Genomic DNA, 19,628 nt, shown 5'->3' with positions numbered 1-19,628 from the left:
CGGGTTTGCAAGACATTCAGAGGTGGTTTACCATTGCCTAACTCAGCCCAGTGGCTTTAGACATCCTTCGTGGTCTCCCCTCCAAATACTAACCAGGGCCAACTCTGTTTAGCTTCCAAGGTATGACAAAACTGGGCTACCCCCATCAGGGTATGTCAGATCTAGATGTAGCAAAACAAACTTAAGCGGCATCTGAGTTATCTTCATGTATATGTTTTGATGGAATTCCATTTTAACCAACAGTCCCTTTCTTCTTCCAGTATGCCCGGGACATATTCAGTCCAGCTGCTTCTTTGCATCCACGGGAGTCATTTCTCCCCTCACCTTTCCAGCTGTTTCTGGTGCTTCTCTTCTCGGGCCTGGGCTTTCATCTGCTGGACCTCAATGGTGTCAGGTTTCCTACGGCGCATATATAACTCATGGTTTCCCATGCACAGCTGAAGGATCCTCTTGTTAATTCTAAGACGAGGAGCGTAAAACACAAAATCCTGGAAGGAAAAAAAAGCGAAATGTTCAAAACCCAAGCACATCCGGAATTCTTACAAACGCTCTTATCTGCAATTTTTTTTGCATACATCTCTTAGTTCTTTGTAAGTGAAAACTGAGGTAATAACATGTTACCAATAACTTTTCCATTATTCTACAACAAAGAACCAAACATCAAGAATAAATGACATGGTTCAGACCGTAACACAAACACGAGTGTTTGCAGAATCATGCACTTCCTCATCTTGCTTATATTATATGGTCTTGGTTTTGTTGCAAACCACAAATTATCATTATATCTAAACTTGCACTTTCCCTTCAGATCAGGAGTCCACACCAATGAGTGCTCTTTCTCTTTCAAGCCATGAGCTTTATTGCCAACATTTAAAAGTGAGGCAAATATATTCTTAAATAGCAGCATTGCATCCATGCAACAGAAAGAAACCAAAAGCAACTACTCCTGACACTGTAGCTGATCTGTTCAAAAGGGCATTATCTAGAAATGCTATTTCTAATTATAAAAATTTTGAGTATATATACCAGTTGCTCTCACACTTCAGCAATACCCTATTTTGATTTTTACACACCAGACAACTCCTTTCCATAGCGCATGCAGCAACCTGTGTACACCCTGTGGATGCTTCTGTCTCAGGGTAGATTCAAGTGGGTAGCCATGTTGGTCTGAAGTAGCACAATAAAATCAGAGTCCAGTAGCACCTTTAAGACCAACAAAGATTTATTCAAGGCGTGAGCTTTCGAGTGCTTGTTAGTCTTAAAGGTGCTACTGGACTCTGATTTTATTGTGTCTCAGGGTGTTTATCAGGGTGTTTCTGGAGGGGACAGAAGCCGCCACAGGTTGCTGTGAGCACTTCTGTGTGCTTTAAACAGAATCACCTTGTTTTACTCTCAAAATAAACCTAAAGAAATTCAGACCATGATGAATACTGATTTGCCTAAGATTTCTCAACAGGTTTCAGAAGCATGGGATTTGAAGCTAGACAAAATTCCTGGCTTCTTTCATATTTCTGTGGGTTGCCTGCTATTCATACAGCTGCCAGCAGTAGGACAGACCTGTTTCTGCATACAGGGCCACACCAGCATTTTACAGCAATTTAAACAAGGATACATGTCTAAATGAGCAATGCAAACAAAGCCACCTGCCATAACTGTCTGTTGGGCAAGCTATTGGTTTTTCCAAATGAGCCTTCCACCCTATCCAGGAAGGGGCAGGAAGAAGCTGTACTCAAGAGTTGCAAGTATCCGGCATGCAGAATATCCTGTACTGGCAGAGTGTTTCCCCACTGATTAACATGGCATGGAAGAGTTTATGTGTACAAAGAGGAAGTCTTTTGCTCTCATAAGTATAAAATGCTGTTTATAGTACTGTGTAACTGTGGAAAGAACTCAATATGGTTTGATGGGACAGGCAGTTTTGCTTACTAGTACTACTCTGATCCATGGCAGCTATACCCCAATTCCCATTTAAAAGATATCTCCCAAGAGTTCTTCCTTTAAACTGTCCTGAGGCACAAGGGGAGGGCGGTACCAACTGGTTAGTGATTCCTGGTCTCAAGGAAGTCTGCTTGACCTCAACCAAGGCCAGAGCCTTCTCTGTCCTGGCCCCCGCCTGGTGGAACAAGCTCCCAAAGGAGATCAGGCCCCTGGCAGAATTAAAACAGTTTCGCAGGGCCTGCAAAAGGGAGGTCCTTCACTAGACATTTGGTCAAGGTTGACCGAATCGAAGCAGCATTTACTGGGCCCCCAAACCTCCCTCTCTTGAACTCATGCGACAGATCTGACCAATCATGGGCCTGTTAGATTGTTACCCTGTTGGAATGTTATTTTCTCTGTTTATTATTCTTGTTATTATTATTACTGATACCTTCATTAGTTATAATCACTGAGTTTTATATATTGTTTTTATGTTAGCCATCCTGAGCCTTATGGGAGGGCAGCATACAAATGCAATAAATAAATATAAATACAATTATAACATAAATAATCCCCCACTACATATATAGATGGCTTTCAGCAGCATGGAACAAAAAACCTACATCTATCAATCTGCCGTCATAAAAGAGGTTTAACAAACATAAGGAATAGCATCAGCAATCAAAGGAGTTTATGAACACAAATTATTTCTAGCAGCTGGCCTGTAGTATAAATTATTTAAATTTCTTGGGAGGAAATCTTTCCTTTTCATGTGGAAGACCAACCCACATAAATGAAGATGTAATAGTCTGGATATTATGGAACAATACTCCATTTCATCCCATGTTCCTCTCTGCTGCATTTCAATAAAAATATCTTCAACAGCCTGTGTGTAGAAATAAGTTCCGCTTTGCAAGGGCTAAGATGTACACAATTTAGTACATAGTCATGTAGACATTAAGCATTCTTGCTGAATTAAAAATGTTAATAGTTATACTTACTGGTGCTTTCTTGTCAATAGGCTTTATAACAAATTTCTTATCATTGAAAGAGATATTCCTAATCTCACTCCAAGGGAAGCCAATCTTGGGGGTCAATCTGGAAACAGAATTATTATCAATACTGTTGTTTAGTTTCCAAACAGACATTAGTTTTGAGTACATAACATCTGGAGTACCATTTTTTATAGCATACCTTTTGATTGTTTCCTAAAAGGTAACTTTTCCCATTTCCAACAGGACAGAGACACAGTAGCAAGAATCTGAACTAGGCTGGTGGCTCAGTGGCTGAGTACTTATTTTGCATTCAAAAGATCCCAGGGCCAGTCCTTGAAGAACTACCACCAGTAAAGGAAGACAGTTTTGAGCTAGATAAGCAATTAACTGCATTCCCACCAAGTTCAGAACCAACAGTTTTTACAGGCTCTTCCAATTCAACTCAACTATTTGCCATTAAGACTTCTGGAAATTGTTTTATTAATCTCATTTTTAAAATACAAGGAAAGCTTTTGAGGTCAATTATCCACATAACAAAACTCACATAGTGGACAATCCTAAACAGATCTACAAAGAATCCTACTCAATCTATTCAGTGGGCATTACTCTCAGCATTCTCATGATGGCACTGATAGTATTTAAAAACTGAAGGAAGGATATAGGTGAACAGCCAGACCTAAGAGTTTCAAATAAAATTTAATGAGAGCCGACTGTAGTTGGTATGGACATTGTTTTTGGTTTTGCATCCCCAGTGCTCTTCCACTGTGGCCCTACGCACTCAGTTTCTGGAATGCATTTACAGAACGTGTAGAGACTATTTACAAAGGGCAACTAGTCAGAGCAAGTATTCAGACACATCATAGATGACTTTACATAATAAATCAGCCTAGTTGTCCCTTGTCTCCATTTCTGCTTATTCCACGCAGGGAACCTCTGCCTATTAAAGTTGGAAGACTTTATTGGTTGCAGACACGGAAGTTAGAGACAAGGAATATAAACGATATGTTTGCTAATGTCACAGCACTCATTTTATATAATGCAGGCACTTCTATACTACGCTTTAAACATTAAGTGCTTTAGAAAGATCTCAGAATATTTAACAACCTAAAATCACATTGGATTGGGATTAATATTAAGGTTAAAACTGAATGGGCAAAATCAGATTCTGTAGACAAATTCAGTAGCTAAATATTTGTGAAACTGGTTAACAAAACGTAGACAAGACACTGAATCTGAACCACTGTAAGGGTAATTTTATAACCAAAACCTCTGGAGAAGCAGTCTAAATTACAGCAACCATGGACTGGTAAAATGCCATTTATAAAGATTAATATACTTTCTGAAAATTTCTGATCAGTAGGTAAAATAATTTAGGGATGAATGGCAGGAAATATTTTTTTTATTGTACAGAAAGTTGTCTAGAACAGGGGTAGTCAACCTGTGGTCCTCCAGATGTCCATGGACTAAAATTCCCATGAGCCCCTGCCAGCAAATGCTGTCAGGGGCTCATGGGAATTGTAGTCCATGGACATCTGGAGGACCACAGGTTGACTACTCCTGGTCTAGAACAGTGGTCCCTAACCCGCGAAGGCCTTGGCGTCGGGCCACGGCTCCCTCTTTGTGCCCCCCCCAAAGTGAGAAGCTTGCCAGGCCGCGAGCAAATTGGCCGCCAAAGCAGCCGATTAGCTTGTGGCCTGGCAAGCTTCTTGTTTCGGGAGGGGGGGGGAAGAGAAGCTTACCGGGCTGCAAGCTAATCGGCCACTTTGGCGGCCGATTTGCTGGCGGTCTGGAGGGGCGGAGAGAGGGAGCTGCGGCCGCCGGTGTGGTGGTGGTGGTGCAAACGCGCATGCACAGACTGCCGGGCGCAAACGTGCATGCGACAAGTCCGCGCATGCGCGTTTGCGCTGGGGATGCCGCGCATGCGCGGGGCCCAGGCAGCCCTCTCCCCCCACTCCAGCGCAGCAGTCCGTGGCAGCCAGAAGGTTGTAGACCGCTGGTCTAGAATAACCTTTCCTGCTTTATGTAGATCATCACTTAAAGGTGGTATGACCTTTCTGGATTTCTTCATGAATTATGAGGCCTGCAACAACACTGGTTTCATGAATCAGATCAGTATATGAAAGAAAGTGAATTGGACACCCCTTTAAGACTTCTATGGAATAAAAAAGCCACTACTAAAACATAACACAACCAAATATGGAATCCAGCAACTGAGATCCAGAAAAATATAAATCTAAGATTCCTAAATGAAGTGGATTGTTCAGATGCATTCCAGTTCAGTTTCAAGCCTAGTTATCAGTCTGAAACAGCCTTGGTCACCCTGGCAGATAACATACATTGGGAAATGGAATCATGCCTGCGCGTTTGCACCCACTGGTGCGCCAACCCCCCACCTCCCTCTCCCCAGCCTGAAAAAGGTTGGGGACCACTGCCATAGATCATGGTACCCCTCTGGACTACCGTTCAGAATTGGGCTTGAGAGGCACTAATCTGCAGTGGTTCTAGTCCTACTTCAGAGGTAGGTTTCAAGACTCCTGTTGGCCTCTGGGGTTTTGCAAGGTTCAGGTTTGTACTCCATGTTTTTCAAAAGCCATATATTCAATCATAGAATAATAGAGTTGGAAGGGACCTCAATGCCCGGTGTGGGGTAAGTTGTTGATATTGTTGGTGTTAATTACTGATGATAATATTACACTTCAATGGCATTTTGAAAATGTCTCTACATTCTTCTTTTGCTAATGTATCATTAATACTCTGCTGTTGGATTTGGCTACAAAAATTATTGAAATTCTATTTTTCTTCTTTGCATCATTTTTACTAATCCTTACTGAAATTTGTGTTGTGCTATGCCATTTTTCCAGTTTGTTTACTTTTGTATGTTATTTATGGTGTGAATAAGTTAAATAAAAGTACATCTGCATCTAATGACCAATCTACCAAAATGAAAACTATAGCACCCATTTATCTCTATACTTTTATGTATTCCATGCATTCAAAGAAGCTTCAGAAATAACCACTGGCATATATACTTTACTGGAAGTACATGGGGGGGGGGTGAAGGAGAAATCAACATATCCCCATTGCTGTGATAAAGGTAATTTATCAAATTACAGTTGTACCAAAGTAATTGTAATCTTACAACATCTTGAAATACTAGCTTAGTAATTAAATTTGGGAGGGCAAGAATTTGTTTTCCTTATGAAAAGCAGAGGCACAAATATTTTTATGTTAAACCCTGGGTTACCACAGACATGATTTGCCCTGTTCTGCTTTCCCGGTACATCCCAACTCCAATTCCTTAAAGGAACTGGAAACATAAATGTATAGAGATGGGATAAATTTACCAGCCACTTCATGTTAAGAATATGAATAATGAAATATGCCAATATTTAGTTTGCTAATGGATACATTTCCCTTGATTTTCCTTTTGAGGCCAAGGTTCCATTCTATAGGCATTATATGCAGCTTGCAAAACCTGTTTGTATGACTGCAGCTACACAAAGAGGCTCATCATCCAAACAGCTAGAAGCAGTTTCACTCACGCAATAACTAGAGACACTCCTTGTTTTCTGGGTGATGGAGCACATTGCCACTCCAGAACAGAATCAGGCTCATATTTTGCAATTTCAATAGGAACCTCAATGCAATCTCTATTCAAGACAATACTAGGAATTTGCTTATCCTCTTCTCAAACTCTTACCAATCACTTGTACGTGTCAGTCTCCTACTTGTGTGACTACATGGCTTACAGCTTACAAATGATAAAAAGCCAGATTTTGCAAGTAATTGTTTGCATGTCATGCATCCTCATTATGTCTCCTCAGCTCCTGATCCTGAGCTTCCTTTTCCCCCCTTTCTCAGCAAAGTGTTTACATTTGGTTCTTGAAACATGTCTTCTCTTTTGCTTTTTGATCAGCAGACCATTTCCCCTCCTCTCTCTTAATCAGTTACCTACTAAGAAGACTGATTGAAAATCCATGCACAGTGGATTCAGCCTAATTAGGTTCCGGGTGAATAGCAACTTTGCAGGTAGGAACTGAAACAGGGTAAAACCATTTAAACCTTTCCCCACAATTAAGGAGGAGGGGGTTTCCGGAAGTAGCCAAAAACTTTTGAATCAATTGAAATGTGTGCAAGACATCTTGTCAATTGTACTATTTAGCATAAATGTATATATTAAAGAGTATAAATGCCTTTGAACTGAACACTGATAAGGTGTTACTCTAGTCCAAGCACATTGATTTAATATCCTTATACTGGACTAACTTTGCGTAGGATGGGATTGTTTCTACATGAAGAACAGCAAATCTACCCAAATGCTCAAGAGGGTTGGAACATGCATCTTAATTGAAGAATAGAAGTTGAAAACAGAAATCAAATTTTATAGTAAATCAGAGAAAATTATTTGACCAAAAATGTTTTTGCACTGTTACAAGAACACCATCTGTGTCTGGACATCACAGCACATTTATGACCACATTTGTCACATGCAAACAAATATTCCTTTGAAAATACATTGTTTAAGTCTAAATTACACACAGGAACCATTATCTAATGCTGGTTTTACATAAAATCTTCATATTACACACTGAATGAATAAAACCTTGTTTTAAAAAAGCATTGCAAAAGAGAAAATATTTCATCAGAATACTACTTTTTGCATCTCAAAGTTGCCATTTTTCCCATTTACAGAATATTTAAAATAAAACTAGAATGTTGAAGTCCTCAGAGAAAACACATTTTTCTTCCAAATGTTTTCTCCCTTATCCCCACAGCCTTAACATCAACTTAATGTGACGTCACTGTGTATACCAGCCCTAACATTATGTATACTAGTTTCAATTTCCTTTTTGCAAAGAGCCCAAGAAAGGTCAGAAAGTTTGTTATGCTGCACTGTAGCACCACCATAGGCATAATGGGCATGGGTAGAGATGTACTGTATAAAGGACATGTTCTGCACCACCTCCTGGCTTCAACTCCCACTCCTGGACTGGTTCTCCATGGCCTTTCAGCTCCCCTTTGCTTCCTATCCATTTCTCCCTTCATTGTATATTTTGTAAAATATCTGTCAGATCATTCATCTTGCTTTTGTGTAATGTTTTGGCACCGCAGATGGACTTTATGACTCTGAGGTTTCTCCCAAACTATCATTAGCTTAGCTTTACCAATACAGATTTTTTTTCTTTGACCCCTTATCTGCACTTCCAATGTAGCATGCTATTACATGAGCTCAAGGGCAAAATCCAGTCATATTTGGAGGTAGACAAAGATATGTCACTTTGGCACATCGCTGTCTCAGCATAACTGTATGAATTCAGTGGCTGCACCAATAAGGCTGCTATGGAAATATCTAGAGAGAGTTATTCACCACTAGCATCTATTCTTCAGACTCAAAAAAGAATGATAAAACCCAACTTACTTGTCATCCTTCTCATAAATATTCAGTCCAAGTGCATCTACTCCTAGCCAGAGTTCTGTCCCTTTTTTATTCTTGATCTCGAAATAGTTGATTCCATACATCTCTAAGTCCTGGGCAATCTTCAGGTATTCCAGCATGGCATTCTCTCTGGTTGACAGAGAAATCAGGCACAAAAAAGTTACCAAATGCTCTAAGACCGGCAAAAAGGCCAGTGGTAAAAACAATGACATTCACTGAGATAGGGGAAAGGATATGAAAAAAGCCACACAGATGCTGCACTTTACAACAAACAGTAAATGTTGTTTATTTGCTGTGCTCTTGAGATCCTCTCAGCGATTTCGGTCACAATCTCCTACAGCCACATTGTATGCATGATAGTGGGATATCAGCATGCTCTAACAAAGGCACGGATTATAAGAGCTCTGAACTGTTTCTGACTAAGTTTACCTTCTAACGGTGTCATTATATTGGAAGTTGCAGGCTTCTGGCTTGCTAAGGATCTTAGAAATGCTATTTCTTTTTAAAAGCCAAACACAACAGAAGGCATTTGAGGATATTAAACGACCAAGTATTTCAGGGCCATGACTCACTTGAGCATTCCACCATGCTCAGCATGCCAGACCTGGATCCGTTCTTCCCACTGTTCTCTAGAGAGTTTGTGCTGGTCCATCACTCTAAAAGACAGAAAAGAAATACTGTGAGATTCAGAATTCCTCTCAGGATCCTCATTATTAGTATTTAAAGGTTCTGCACCAGTAATCCCTGTTTGCATAAGCCTGGCTAGGAAGGCTGCACGTATAATTGTGAAATCTGGAATTTTTATTCAACGTCAATTAGTTGTAGGGAGTAGTGAGCAAACACCAGGATGATTAACTTTTCAAAGCCAGAGTCATGGAAGGCCTTCCTTGAACAAGCGTGACAGACTAGGTTGCAACTTTACTCCCACCCAAGATTTCTGGAAGTATGATAGCCACAGTTTTAGTACTTGCCAGTTGACCCAGATTTCTACCGGGAGAGAACGGGGGATGCTGCCCACTCAATACCACTAAAAGAATTTTGACACTAAAATTAAAGTGTTGAATTTAAAAGTTTCTATGCCCCATGACTGTGGAGCAATGCCCTCAAGATCATATTTTATTAACACATCAAGCATCATGATTTCTAAAATTTTAGAACTGCTGAAATCGAAACCAGGCTAATCTGAAGCAGGAATCAGCCAACTGAGGGAGACTCCACTGTTTAAAAGAACATCCTGTCTCCAGCAGAAGACAGCCATTGTTTGCATAAAACAATTCATTATTTTCCATGGCATTTATTTGCTAGCTCAAATTAATTGCTGGGCATTCATCAGTGAAGACGTACCCAGAATATTGTATGGAACATCCCTTTATTTCCTATCGCAGACTGTTCCAAATCACTAAGGAAGAACTGTAACGTACTTATTATTTCTGTGTTCCAGTTATACTGGTTGTATTTGAAGGACACACACGCACACCCAAAACAAAGCAAGTTAATTGTAGTATAGCAGAGTTTCTAAAACTGTCCTCTGTACTGAGCAAGTTGCAAATCCTGTTTTTAAGTTTTTCCATTTTGTGTTTGGTTATATAGAACAATCTAGGATTTCCCAGATATTCCAGCCCTCCACCCACACTCCAAGCCTCACCGTTGGGGGATCAGACGTTCAGAACTGAGGTATCCAGACTTGTGCATTTCTTTATTGTAGTCTCCAAATTTGGCTTGCACAGCATAAGACCCAAGGAGGACTGCAGTTTCAGGTGGGCAGTAGATCTCATCACTAAGGATTCCCTCCTTCACCTGCAGGAAGAACAGCTTTTGCGTGATATCCTGGATGAGCTCCTCAGACACATCCTCAGGGAAGAACTTGGCACGGAATTTGAACTGCAGAGGGTTCTCTTTCCTGACATCTTGAGCAGAGACCTGATATGGAGAAGGCAAGAGAGGGAGGGGGAAGAGAAACAATGACAGTGAACTCAGTTTCAAACACATTTTAGCATTTTGATTACTACACATTTCTCAGGAATTTCTTAGAGACTATCCCTACAAGTGACTTTGCCAGTCTTAAATATGCACACTATCACAGCCCCCCTCTGCTGACCACTAAAGTTCTGCTTCTTAATGGATGTTTTTTCTTTCAATTGATGTTTCTGTCCAGGACCTCGCACATGTTCAAGTCTTAACATCAGTCCCAAATGTAACCGTGTAAAAGTACATTTCCAACCAATTTTCCCCATTCAAGCAGCACAAAGCAACAACTGACTTCTGGCTGATTAGTATTATCCATAGCTCACACTAAACCAGGGGTAGTCAAACTGTGGCCCTCCAGATGTCCATGGACTACAATTCCCATGAGCCCCTGCCAGCATTCGCCGCAGTTTGACTACCCCTGCACTAAACATTTGCAAGAAGGGAAAAGATAATACATTATCTTCAGCAGGACTTCTCCACACTAACATGAAATGGAGCTATGAGTGTAGTGTTGTCCAACAAGTTATGGAGAGGCTACAGTAAAATGCTTTCATATCATTTTTCAGTATAGTATTAACTATAACAGCCACCATAAACTAGAAGAGAGATATCCATGGTTCACACACTTCAGAAAATGCAGAATGTCTATCGACCAATATTTTTGCTATAAGTCATCTAATGAGAACAAACTATTCTACACAGCCTGGCAACTAGTCACATAAAACCTTTAAAAGATTAAGCTGTGTACACGGAGAGGCTCCGCTAGTTGAAATAAGAACAACAGCTAGGTATTCTCCAGCAGGAAAAGACATGCCAGGACTAGACTTTGTACAAACAGTTAAGGCTATCAGTATCAGTGCACAGAAATTAAAGGACTGTTTGGTTTGCCAGCTCATCAGTCATTCATTTCTGTCAATATTTTGTTTAAAAAATGAGGCTCCATACCAAGTGAGTATGTCACAGTCTCTGCTATCCTTACTAGACTGAATGCTCGACACAGCTGGCTTCCCACCAACTGCCACACGCAACACAAAGCCCTGGGCTCATATGTTTTTAATAGCTCACCCTCCATGCCCCTTTACTGACCATCTTCTTAAGAATGCTATACATGGGCCATATTTGGATAACAAGAGAGCACAGTGATTTATCACAGTTTTTAAAAATCCTGTCCTTTCTTTAAGTAACTCCAGGCTGCATACCCAATCCTCTTCCACACTTTTTAGACTAACCTACCTCACAGGGTGGTTGTAAAGGTACCAGGTAATGACAGGCCGAAGGTCACACAGTGAGCTTTATAGCAGGTTCAGGGATCTGAATCTTTATCTCTTAGGTTCCAGTCTGGCACCAACCACTACACTGTGTTCCATATTCAGTCAAGGTGGCTTATCCACAGCTGTTTTTTTCTGTCAGTGCCCAAGCCTTAAGTTTTTCGTGAACCAACTGCAACCCCCTGCCCCTCACCCTAAGATGTCTGGGAAGATCTTAGTGTATGTTGTTACTTATTTTCAGTTGACTTGCACTAAAAACATAACTTTTAATTTTTACTCCTTCTACGTATCTTTTATGTTAATGTTTGCAACAGCAGAGATCCTTCTTCAAAAATCTTACCAACTTCAAATTTCATTTACCTTTTTGTCAAGCTTCAGCCAGGTTGGAAATCCTTTATTATCTACATACTGAAGACCAAAATACCACACTTCACGCAAACCTATAGTCTTGACCACCTGAAAGAAAATAAGGGAAGAGTTCTCAAAGTGGGTTAAGTATCTACGAGTCCAAGATTCCTGCCACACCTGACTAATCAAATCATAGCTTGGCTGAATATATTCACTTGGCCATCAAAGAATTCCAGCAACAGTGGGGGAAACAAAGGATAGAAGGAAGAAAATGGCAAATGTTTTATTTTCACAGTAAAAGGAAGTCTGATTGGCTAAACAAAGGTTAGAATGATCCTCTCACTCATCAAAAGAGAAGTTTTCTTACAAAAGGGAACATTAAAGCAGGTAAGTATTTACAGCTATGTATTTGTAATAAAAACAGTTCTCTCAAGGCAATCTCTGTTTAGCCTCTTCTGTAAAATCAATAACGGGTGACCATGGTTAGGTAGGCTGATGGCTCAGGAATAAAGCTGAGAAGCAAGCTTTGCAGACTATTACTGAGCCAGGAAAATCATACTGATTTAACATGTCCTAGGCTACAAGCCAGAAAAATGACATAATACCTTACTAGAAATAAAAGTGGCAATAAGAAATCCAAATAAAGAGTCTCATACTTCCAAATACTTTTTGCAGACAAATGCTTTTGAATTCCTGACCCTGGCTTAAGAGTGTAAAGTCCAAGTTAATGCAGAACTAAGTTTATATCAAGCCTCTACGATTAGGGAATCTTTTTGGTTACATGGGCAGACTGGTTCTTTCCAAATCTGGTTGTTCTTGCATTACCACTACCATTGTTTTTAAAACACTAGATGAAAAGACAGTATAAACTTAATTATGTAGACAGAGCAGCTGTAAGTCAATTTCCTCTGAAACTGACTTCATTTATAGAATCTGCTAACATCTTTTTTAAACAATCTTTTCCACCCTCTCCCACCCTAGGACTAAGGCCTTCTCACACACAATACATATACTCTTGAAAAGTACTGACTACGTAGGAGCTACAACATAGTCAGGTGCCGTGCTTTGCTCCATGTTTATTATAATTTCTTGTTCCCTGTATGTTCCACTTTACCCGCAGCTCTACTGCAAGATAAAGCCACTTTTATGACAATTGGGATGACTTGCTGTGAATGTGAACAAATCTGAACAAAAACAAATCTTTATCTATTGTTCCTATTAATATCTGTGAAACAGCCCTGGGGATGGAGAGTGTCCTGGCTGTCCGAGATGGAATGGGGCCAGGCCCTCCCTCTCCAGCTCCCGCCCTCCTTCCCTGGACACAGAGAGCCCTGCCAAACAGCAAACAACCCCTGATTACCTCTATGGCTCCTGCTGCGAGGGAAAGAGAGACAGAGATAAACTGCAAACAAGTCCCAAACTGCAAACAATCCTTGCTCCCCTGCTGAAGGAGCCCTGTTTACCTCCTATGGCTCCTGCTGCGAGAGAGATCTGCATCTGCCGGTGTCCCCTGGGTCCTAGTGCCCATTGCATTCCTGGTTGCAATGGGCTTTCTTGCTAGTATAACTCCAGTTAATACAAAGACACTCTGAATTCTTGAATTGAAACTGGCTAATGGCATTCAGCCTAATGTGACCAAATTGTGACCTAATGTGTCATGATAATACCATATTGATTTACAAATTAAATTTTATTTATTATTTACATTTACAGACCATCCCTATCGAGCCTGTCATCTCGGGGCAGTTTACAGCATTCATAAAATACAATTAACAAAGTTAAAACAATTAAAAATGACCATATGTTATGCATGTAAACTCTTGAAAATGTTTTAATTGTTTTAATCAGAATTCATATTTGTTTGTTTGTTTGCTTGGATTTTTAAACCGCCCATTCTTTACAGCTCTGGGTGGCTTGCATGGAACATTATAACTTTACATAGAACATTATAATAAACTATAACATTATACAAGTTTCAAAAGAACATCACAACAATCTATCAAGTAACAATTCATAACACAACATGAATAACAACAAATTTGTTGCATACTAAGCTCCAGAAAAAGAAGCTTGAAAGTCTGCTATGAGACAAGATTACTGAGCATGATTGAGATCAAAGTCTGTCTTTGTCAATCCTTGAAGTACAGCCATTACTACCTGGTCAAGCTACCTTCAGCCTCACTCTTAGGGTAAGGTTTACAAGGCTGGTTATTGCCAGCGGAGGCCAACTGATGCTAGAAAGAAACCCTGAAAGAAAGTTAGACTACTACTATAAAATAAACTACTTTCTCTAGACAGATAACATTTCTATCTTCCAAGCAATCTAACGCAGAGCCTCAATTCTGTTTGTTATTCGGTGAAAACTTACAAGTGTGACACCAGAAACACTATTACTAAAAACAGAAGTCATATAGTATAATACCTTGAATAAATGACCTAAATGACATACAATGGTGGTACACACTGGCAAATTCTCCAGAACTCCAGAATCAGGTGAAAAAATAGGAAGGGGCGGGTGTGCTGCAGGCTCTGATCTTAAGGTGTAATCTCTTCGCCCTCTTTAATTGTGTGAATAAAGCAGTGCTGGGTGCAGGAGGTGTCAAGGTGGTCTCTGCAGAAGATAACTTTAGTCTTCTGCAGTGGAAGAATAAGAGCCTCTGGCTGAAAATGTTTTTAAGAACTTGTCCACAAAACACCTCACTAACATCAAACAGAACACATGCTTTCCTTACAAGGCTGCAAGCAGAGGAAAAATGCAGCAATGGATATTACTTGTACATGATGCACTAGATAAAGAATCAGTGGAAATCACACAGGTATTACCTAATGACATGGAGCAGGCAACCCCATAAGTGGTGCCTTTTCCAAGGTAATTTTTATGTAGCGGAAGAAAATCTCTTTTGTCAGCTGAATGCAGGAATTTACAAAAGAGGTGGAAGTTACAGGTTCTGCCATGTTGGTCCAGAGGTTTCCTGCCCTATCATTAGGTAATACAAGCCAATATTGCTACCATTAGCTCTTTCCCTAATACACCTGCTAAAATTAGTGCTAGAAAAAATAACATTTTTTTTCTTATGTTTCATGGCATCTGGATGTTCTGTTCGGTGTCAGATATGTATTTGTTCAACTACTGTTTTTGACATTTCCAATTGGCAGCTGTCCCCTCTTCCATAAACACAGACCCACTGAGAGAAGAACAATCCAACCCCCAAAAGCTATTAAAAGCTCTATTACTAATAATTCAAACAGTTCCATGAACTGTTCCATGTATACTTCCAAGTATTTTGGAAGGAGACTATAATGCATTACTTTTAAAACTATTTCAGTTCTCACTAATAGAAACATTCCTACGATTATACTAGTAGTCTCATTCCAATTCAAAGGCCCCATGTATACTTAGCTACAAATACCAATATCTGGTGGGTATGGATCTACCAATGGATCCCTGTTGTAGAAATGAAAAGTAATTCCAAGCGGGAGGGTAACCACTCTTGCATACAATCACCTTATCAAGGGGATCATTCTGTGTCTCTATCCCGACTGTCTAATAGCATTTAAGAAATGTTTATACTCCCTCATAAACATTCCATAGATTTTCTAAAATCACTACCACTACCACAAAAATCTCTGAAGAAGATTCTGAAGTAATCAGGTAGAATAATGGAGATAATCCATTCACAAGTTTTGTAATGTCATTTTTGCTAAGCAAGAACAACAAAACCGAAGTCTGTTTCCAATTATACACAGCAAACACATTAAAACCCTTTGGGATATATTAATTCATTATTGCTTCCCTTTATTACAAGGTATTTTCTTTTCTCAATCCGGTAATCCCACAGCAATGACAGGTGCTAAGTAATTTAAGTATGATTAATACATACTTCTACAATTACTTATGTTGATTTAACGCAGCAGAACCTGTATTTGAACCCTAGCAATAATTCATTAGCAGCCAGTTAACCTAGAAGCATATTTATTAACAAAGTACTCTGTTACATTACAAGGCCAATGGGATGGGGGAGAAATATCAACCCACAAAAATAAAATTACAGATGTCTAAGGAAATACAACACAATTTTACACAGACTTCCTATGAAACAGAGCAGCTTTACAACAGCATTAGTTCACAAGTACCCCATGAGGGGACCTGAGATAGCAAAGTGCATAAAGGCATTTCTATCCCTCCATTTTTGTAGTTATTTTGTTCCCAGTCTATCTTCCAATGCTGAAATCACAGGATTCCCACTTCTCCCACAATCACTAGATGCTGAAATCATTGGTCCCTCCTTGTCAAGACAGGTGCAGTTTTCTCCTTCTATTCTGTTTCTCCTTCCTACAATTTGCCCTATCTATTCTGGCCTCTCCTTTGCCTGTCTTATAGCCAGTTGGTCACTTCCCACAGCACCCTAGCCTACCTAGGGACTCCAAGGATCTCCTGCCCTCAGGCTGATTGCCATCCAGAACAAAACTTTTCCCCCCCTCAAAATAACACTATTTATGTATTTGGCTCAAAATTGTACACAGTGAGTATGTCTTATTCAACTGCCAGATGTAAATTGCTGTTGTATAGTTGCCACTGAATAATTCAGTCTTGCTGTTCTCTGCTACTGTCCTGCTCCCCCCTTTCTATTCTGTATCTCGCTTAGGCCAATAAGATTACCTTTTGAGTAAACATCTGACTCTCTTCCATCTTTACCTTCCCAGAAAATTTGTTATGCGTCAAGATGGAAGCCAAGTATAAATGAAACTTAAGCTTCCTTTTTAATTTTTTTGTGTTCTAGGATTTGTGTTCTAGTGGTTCAGGATACTCTTCACATGGCAGGTGTGGCAAAGGGACTTATTTGGGTTCACACACCTAAGCTTTCCTGTATCCCTAAACCACTGGTTCTCAACGTGGGGGTTGTTCGGCCCTTTCCTGGGGGTCGCAGTGGGGGCATAGCACTGTCCTCCTCCACGCCACCTTGGAGCTCACCAAGGCTGTGCAGAGGAGGCCAGCACCATGGGGAGGAGCAGCAGAGGCGTGAGAACATACATGCCCGCAGCATCCCTGCTGTAGGGGTCGCGGCACTAGGGCGGTTGAGAACCGCTGCCCTAAACTGATTAAATTTTGATCTGACTGAATGACTTGACAGACCCAGACATACCAAAAGTCACCAATTATGTAAGTTAACTCTTGATTTTAGTTCTATGGTTCCTCCATCTTCCTTTTATCCAGAAGTTAAAGGCCCTTTGCTAGATTTTAGGTACCCACAAAAGTACATTGTTGTTAAGGATATTTCCTTTCTATTTTCAATCCATATGGAGTCAGATCCTCAAAAAGCTACAAAGCAGGAATTTCAGCCATTCACAGAAAAGTGTTACAGTTTTACAGAAAATATTGCACCTATTCATACTAACCTGGTCGAACAGCTGTTTGCCTGTAGTATTAGGCTGGATGGCAAACTCCAGCTCTGCATCCATAGTAATAACACGAACATTCACCTAGGGAGACAGACAAGTGATGGATAAGGAAATCAGGAGCACAAATCCAAGAATTAAACAACTTATTGCAGTTTACATACAGATTGTAGCTCTATCATCATCATTTGGAAATAAAATTAGCACTTTTCAAAACACAATGTTAAATTAAAACATATATTAATGACCATTACAATTTTAAGAAGTGTGATCAGAGCATTTCTCTCCAGACCCCATTCCTTTAGATCAGTGGTCCCCAACCTTTTTTCAGCTGGGGACCAGCAGGGCAACTGCCCCGCCCGCGCGTGCGCATGCGCGGCCAAAATCGTGCATGTGCGCCACTTTGCCATTTTAGATGCACGGCGCGGCCCTGATTCCCCCCCCCCTCCCGCAGTAAGAAGCTTCCCGGGCCGCAAGCTTGTGGCCTGGGAAGTTTTTTACTGTGGGGGGGCGGGAGGGGGAACCGCGGCCCGGCACCAGGCCGTGGACCGCAGGTTGGGGACCCCTGCTTTAGATTATCAGAAGCTTTGTTCATGAAGAGCAATTAATCAGTTATTTTGTATTTTTAATTCCACAGCACATTGTTATATTGAGCCATGGTCATTATTTGTTAGGACCTTGACACCTCAATTAACATCCTTTTGGAATAAGGACAAATAATCATTATATTAAAGGAAAGGTTTTCAGACATAAAACCCCAGGAGGAGGGTCTGTGTTAAGAGCGGGAGTTATTCTGGGATTTTAAGGAGGTAAAAGGATACAAATTCTTTTTCCAAGCCAATCGACATTAATCCAATAAACATGTGTCATTCTCGTGCCTCTTTCTGACCTCTGTACAGCACGGCTCACATATGACTACTGAAGTCTAGTGCACAGCCAGTTCTGTACAAGAGATTTTGTTTATTTGATTCATGCATACTACAACTTTTTCACTGAGACATAATGCAAAACAGATATGTTGATGGGACATTCGTATAAAGGGATTAGAACTGCAGTATAATAAATAATGAGACAGTCCATAAGAGTCTTTTTATAAGGGAACAGGATTGTAGTCTACTGTAATGATTATCTGTTCCACATAATATATTTCTGGTAAGACCTTGAGACCATCCTTTGTCCCATGGCTTAAGCGCCAAGTGCTTAACATCCATTGAGGGAGGCCGTCCTGCCCCCGTGCCTCTTCCTCCAACCGGCTTGCCTGTCTGTCCAGCAGCCAGCCAATCACCTTCCATCCCCCACCCCTGACCACCCCCCTCCTCCTTCCACTTCCCTCCAAGGCTCAGAGGCTGTGTGAGAGCTGCCCCTGCTGGTGAGTTCCCTGCACAGGGCATCCAGCCTGCAGCCTTTCCAGGTTCTGTGGGGAAGGCCATCCAGAGTTCTCCCAGCCCTACCCCCAATCTAGTGCCCATCGCATTTTTGAATGCAACGGGCTTGGCCCCTAGTTGTATGAATAATCTTGGTCTTACAATACCATCCTTCTACCTTGTAATTCACTTTCTGCACTGTACTGGAATATTGTGTACAGTTCTGGTCACTGCACCTCAAAAAAAGGTATTCTAGCGTTGGAAAAGGTATAGAAAAAGGAAACTAAAATGATTAAGTGGATACAACACCATCCTTATGAAGAGAAATAACAATTGAGGGGTGACATGACAGAGGTTTACAAAAGAAGTACTTTTCACCCTTTTTCATAGTACAATAACTCACAGGCACTCAATGAAATTAATGAAAAGTAGGTTTAGAACTGATAAAGGGAAGTACTTCACCCAGAGAGTCAGTTTTTATTTTATTCATAATTAAATTTCTGTAACACCGCCTCTCCCCCGGCTATATACCAGCTCAGGGCGGTTTGTGTAATTAAAAACTGGTAATACATTAAATAATTGAACCATTAAAATAATTAAAATTACTGTGGAGTTCACTGTTGCAGGAGGCACAGGCAGCTTCATACAGAGCAGAGATTCATGAGTGGCTCTTAGCTACAAGGTACTGATGGAACACTCTGTCTGGGGAAATGATGCTCTGTATTCTTGGTGCTTGGGGGGGGGTAACCATGGGAGAACATGTGGAGTAAAGCCAGCTCCACTAGTGGACCTCCTGATGGCTCCTGGGTTTTGGCCACCGTGTGACAAACTATTAGACTTGATGGGCCATTGGCTGATTCAACATGCCTTCTCTCATGTTTTCTGATGTTGTTTTGTTTTCTAATTTGCAACCCTAGTCCTACTTCATTGAATA

General features: G+C 40.6%; 1 protein-coding gene across 3 annotated transcripts in view; it reads right to left on the bottom strand.

Moving 5' to 3' along the window:
* Positions 1-19,628, bottom strand: part of EZR (ezrin) — a 47,094-nt gene that overhangs the window by 6,206 nt on the left and 21,260 nt on the right. For 2 of the 3 annotated variants that reach the window (XM_077348547.1, XM_077348557.1), the window contains exons 3-9: positions 17,331-17,414; positions 11,946-12,041; positions 9,995-10,269; positions 8,922-9,005; positions 8,332-8,478; positions 2,919-3,015; positions 325-488 (exon numbers count right to left, since the gene is read on the bottom strand). In XM_077348547.1, the coding sequence (XP_077204662.1) occupies positions 325-488; positions 2,919-3,015; positions 8,332-8,478; positions 8,922-9,005; positions 9,995-10,269; positions 11,946-12,041; positions 17,331-17,414 (947 nt within the window). Of the gene's footprint in view, positions 1-324; positions 489-2,918; positions 3,016-8,331; positions 8,479-8,921; positions 9,006-9,994; positions 10,270-11,945; positions 12,042-17,330; positions 17,415-19,628 lie in introns of those variants that run through there. The other variant, XM_077348567.1, reaches the window with a different exon arrangement.

This window comes from Paroedura picta, chromosome 1 (genome assembly GCF_049243985.1).
Source record: "Paroedura picta isolate Pp20150507F chromosome 1, Ppicta_v3.0, whole genome shotgun sequence".
Lineage (NCBI taxonomy): Eukaryota > Metazoa > Chordata > Lepidosauria > Squamata > Gekkonidae > Paroedura > Paroedura picta.
The sequence above is the reverse complement of the archived record's forward strand: the minus strand, read 5'-3'. Positions and strand labels throughout refer to the sequence as shown.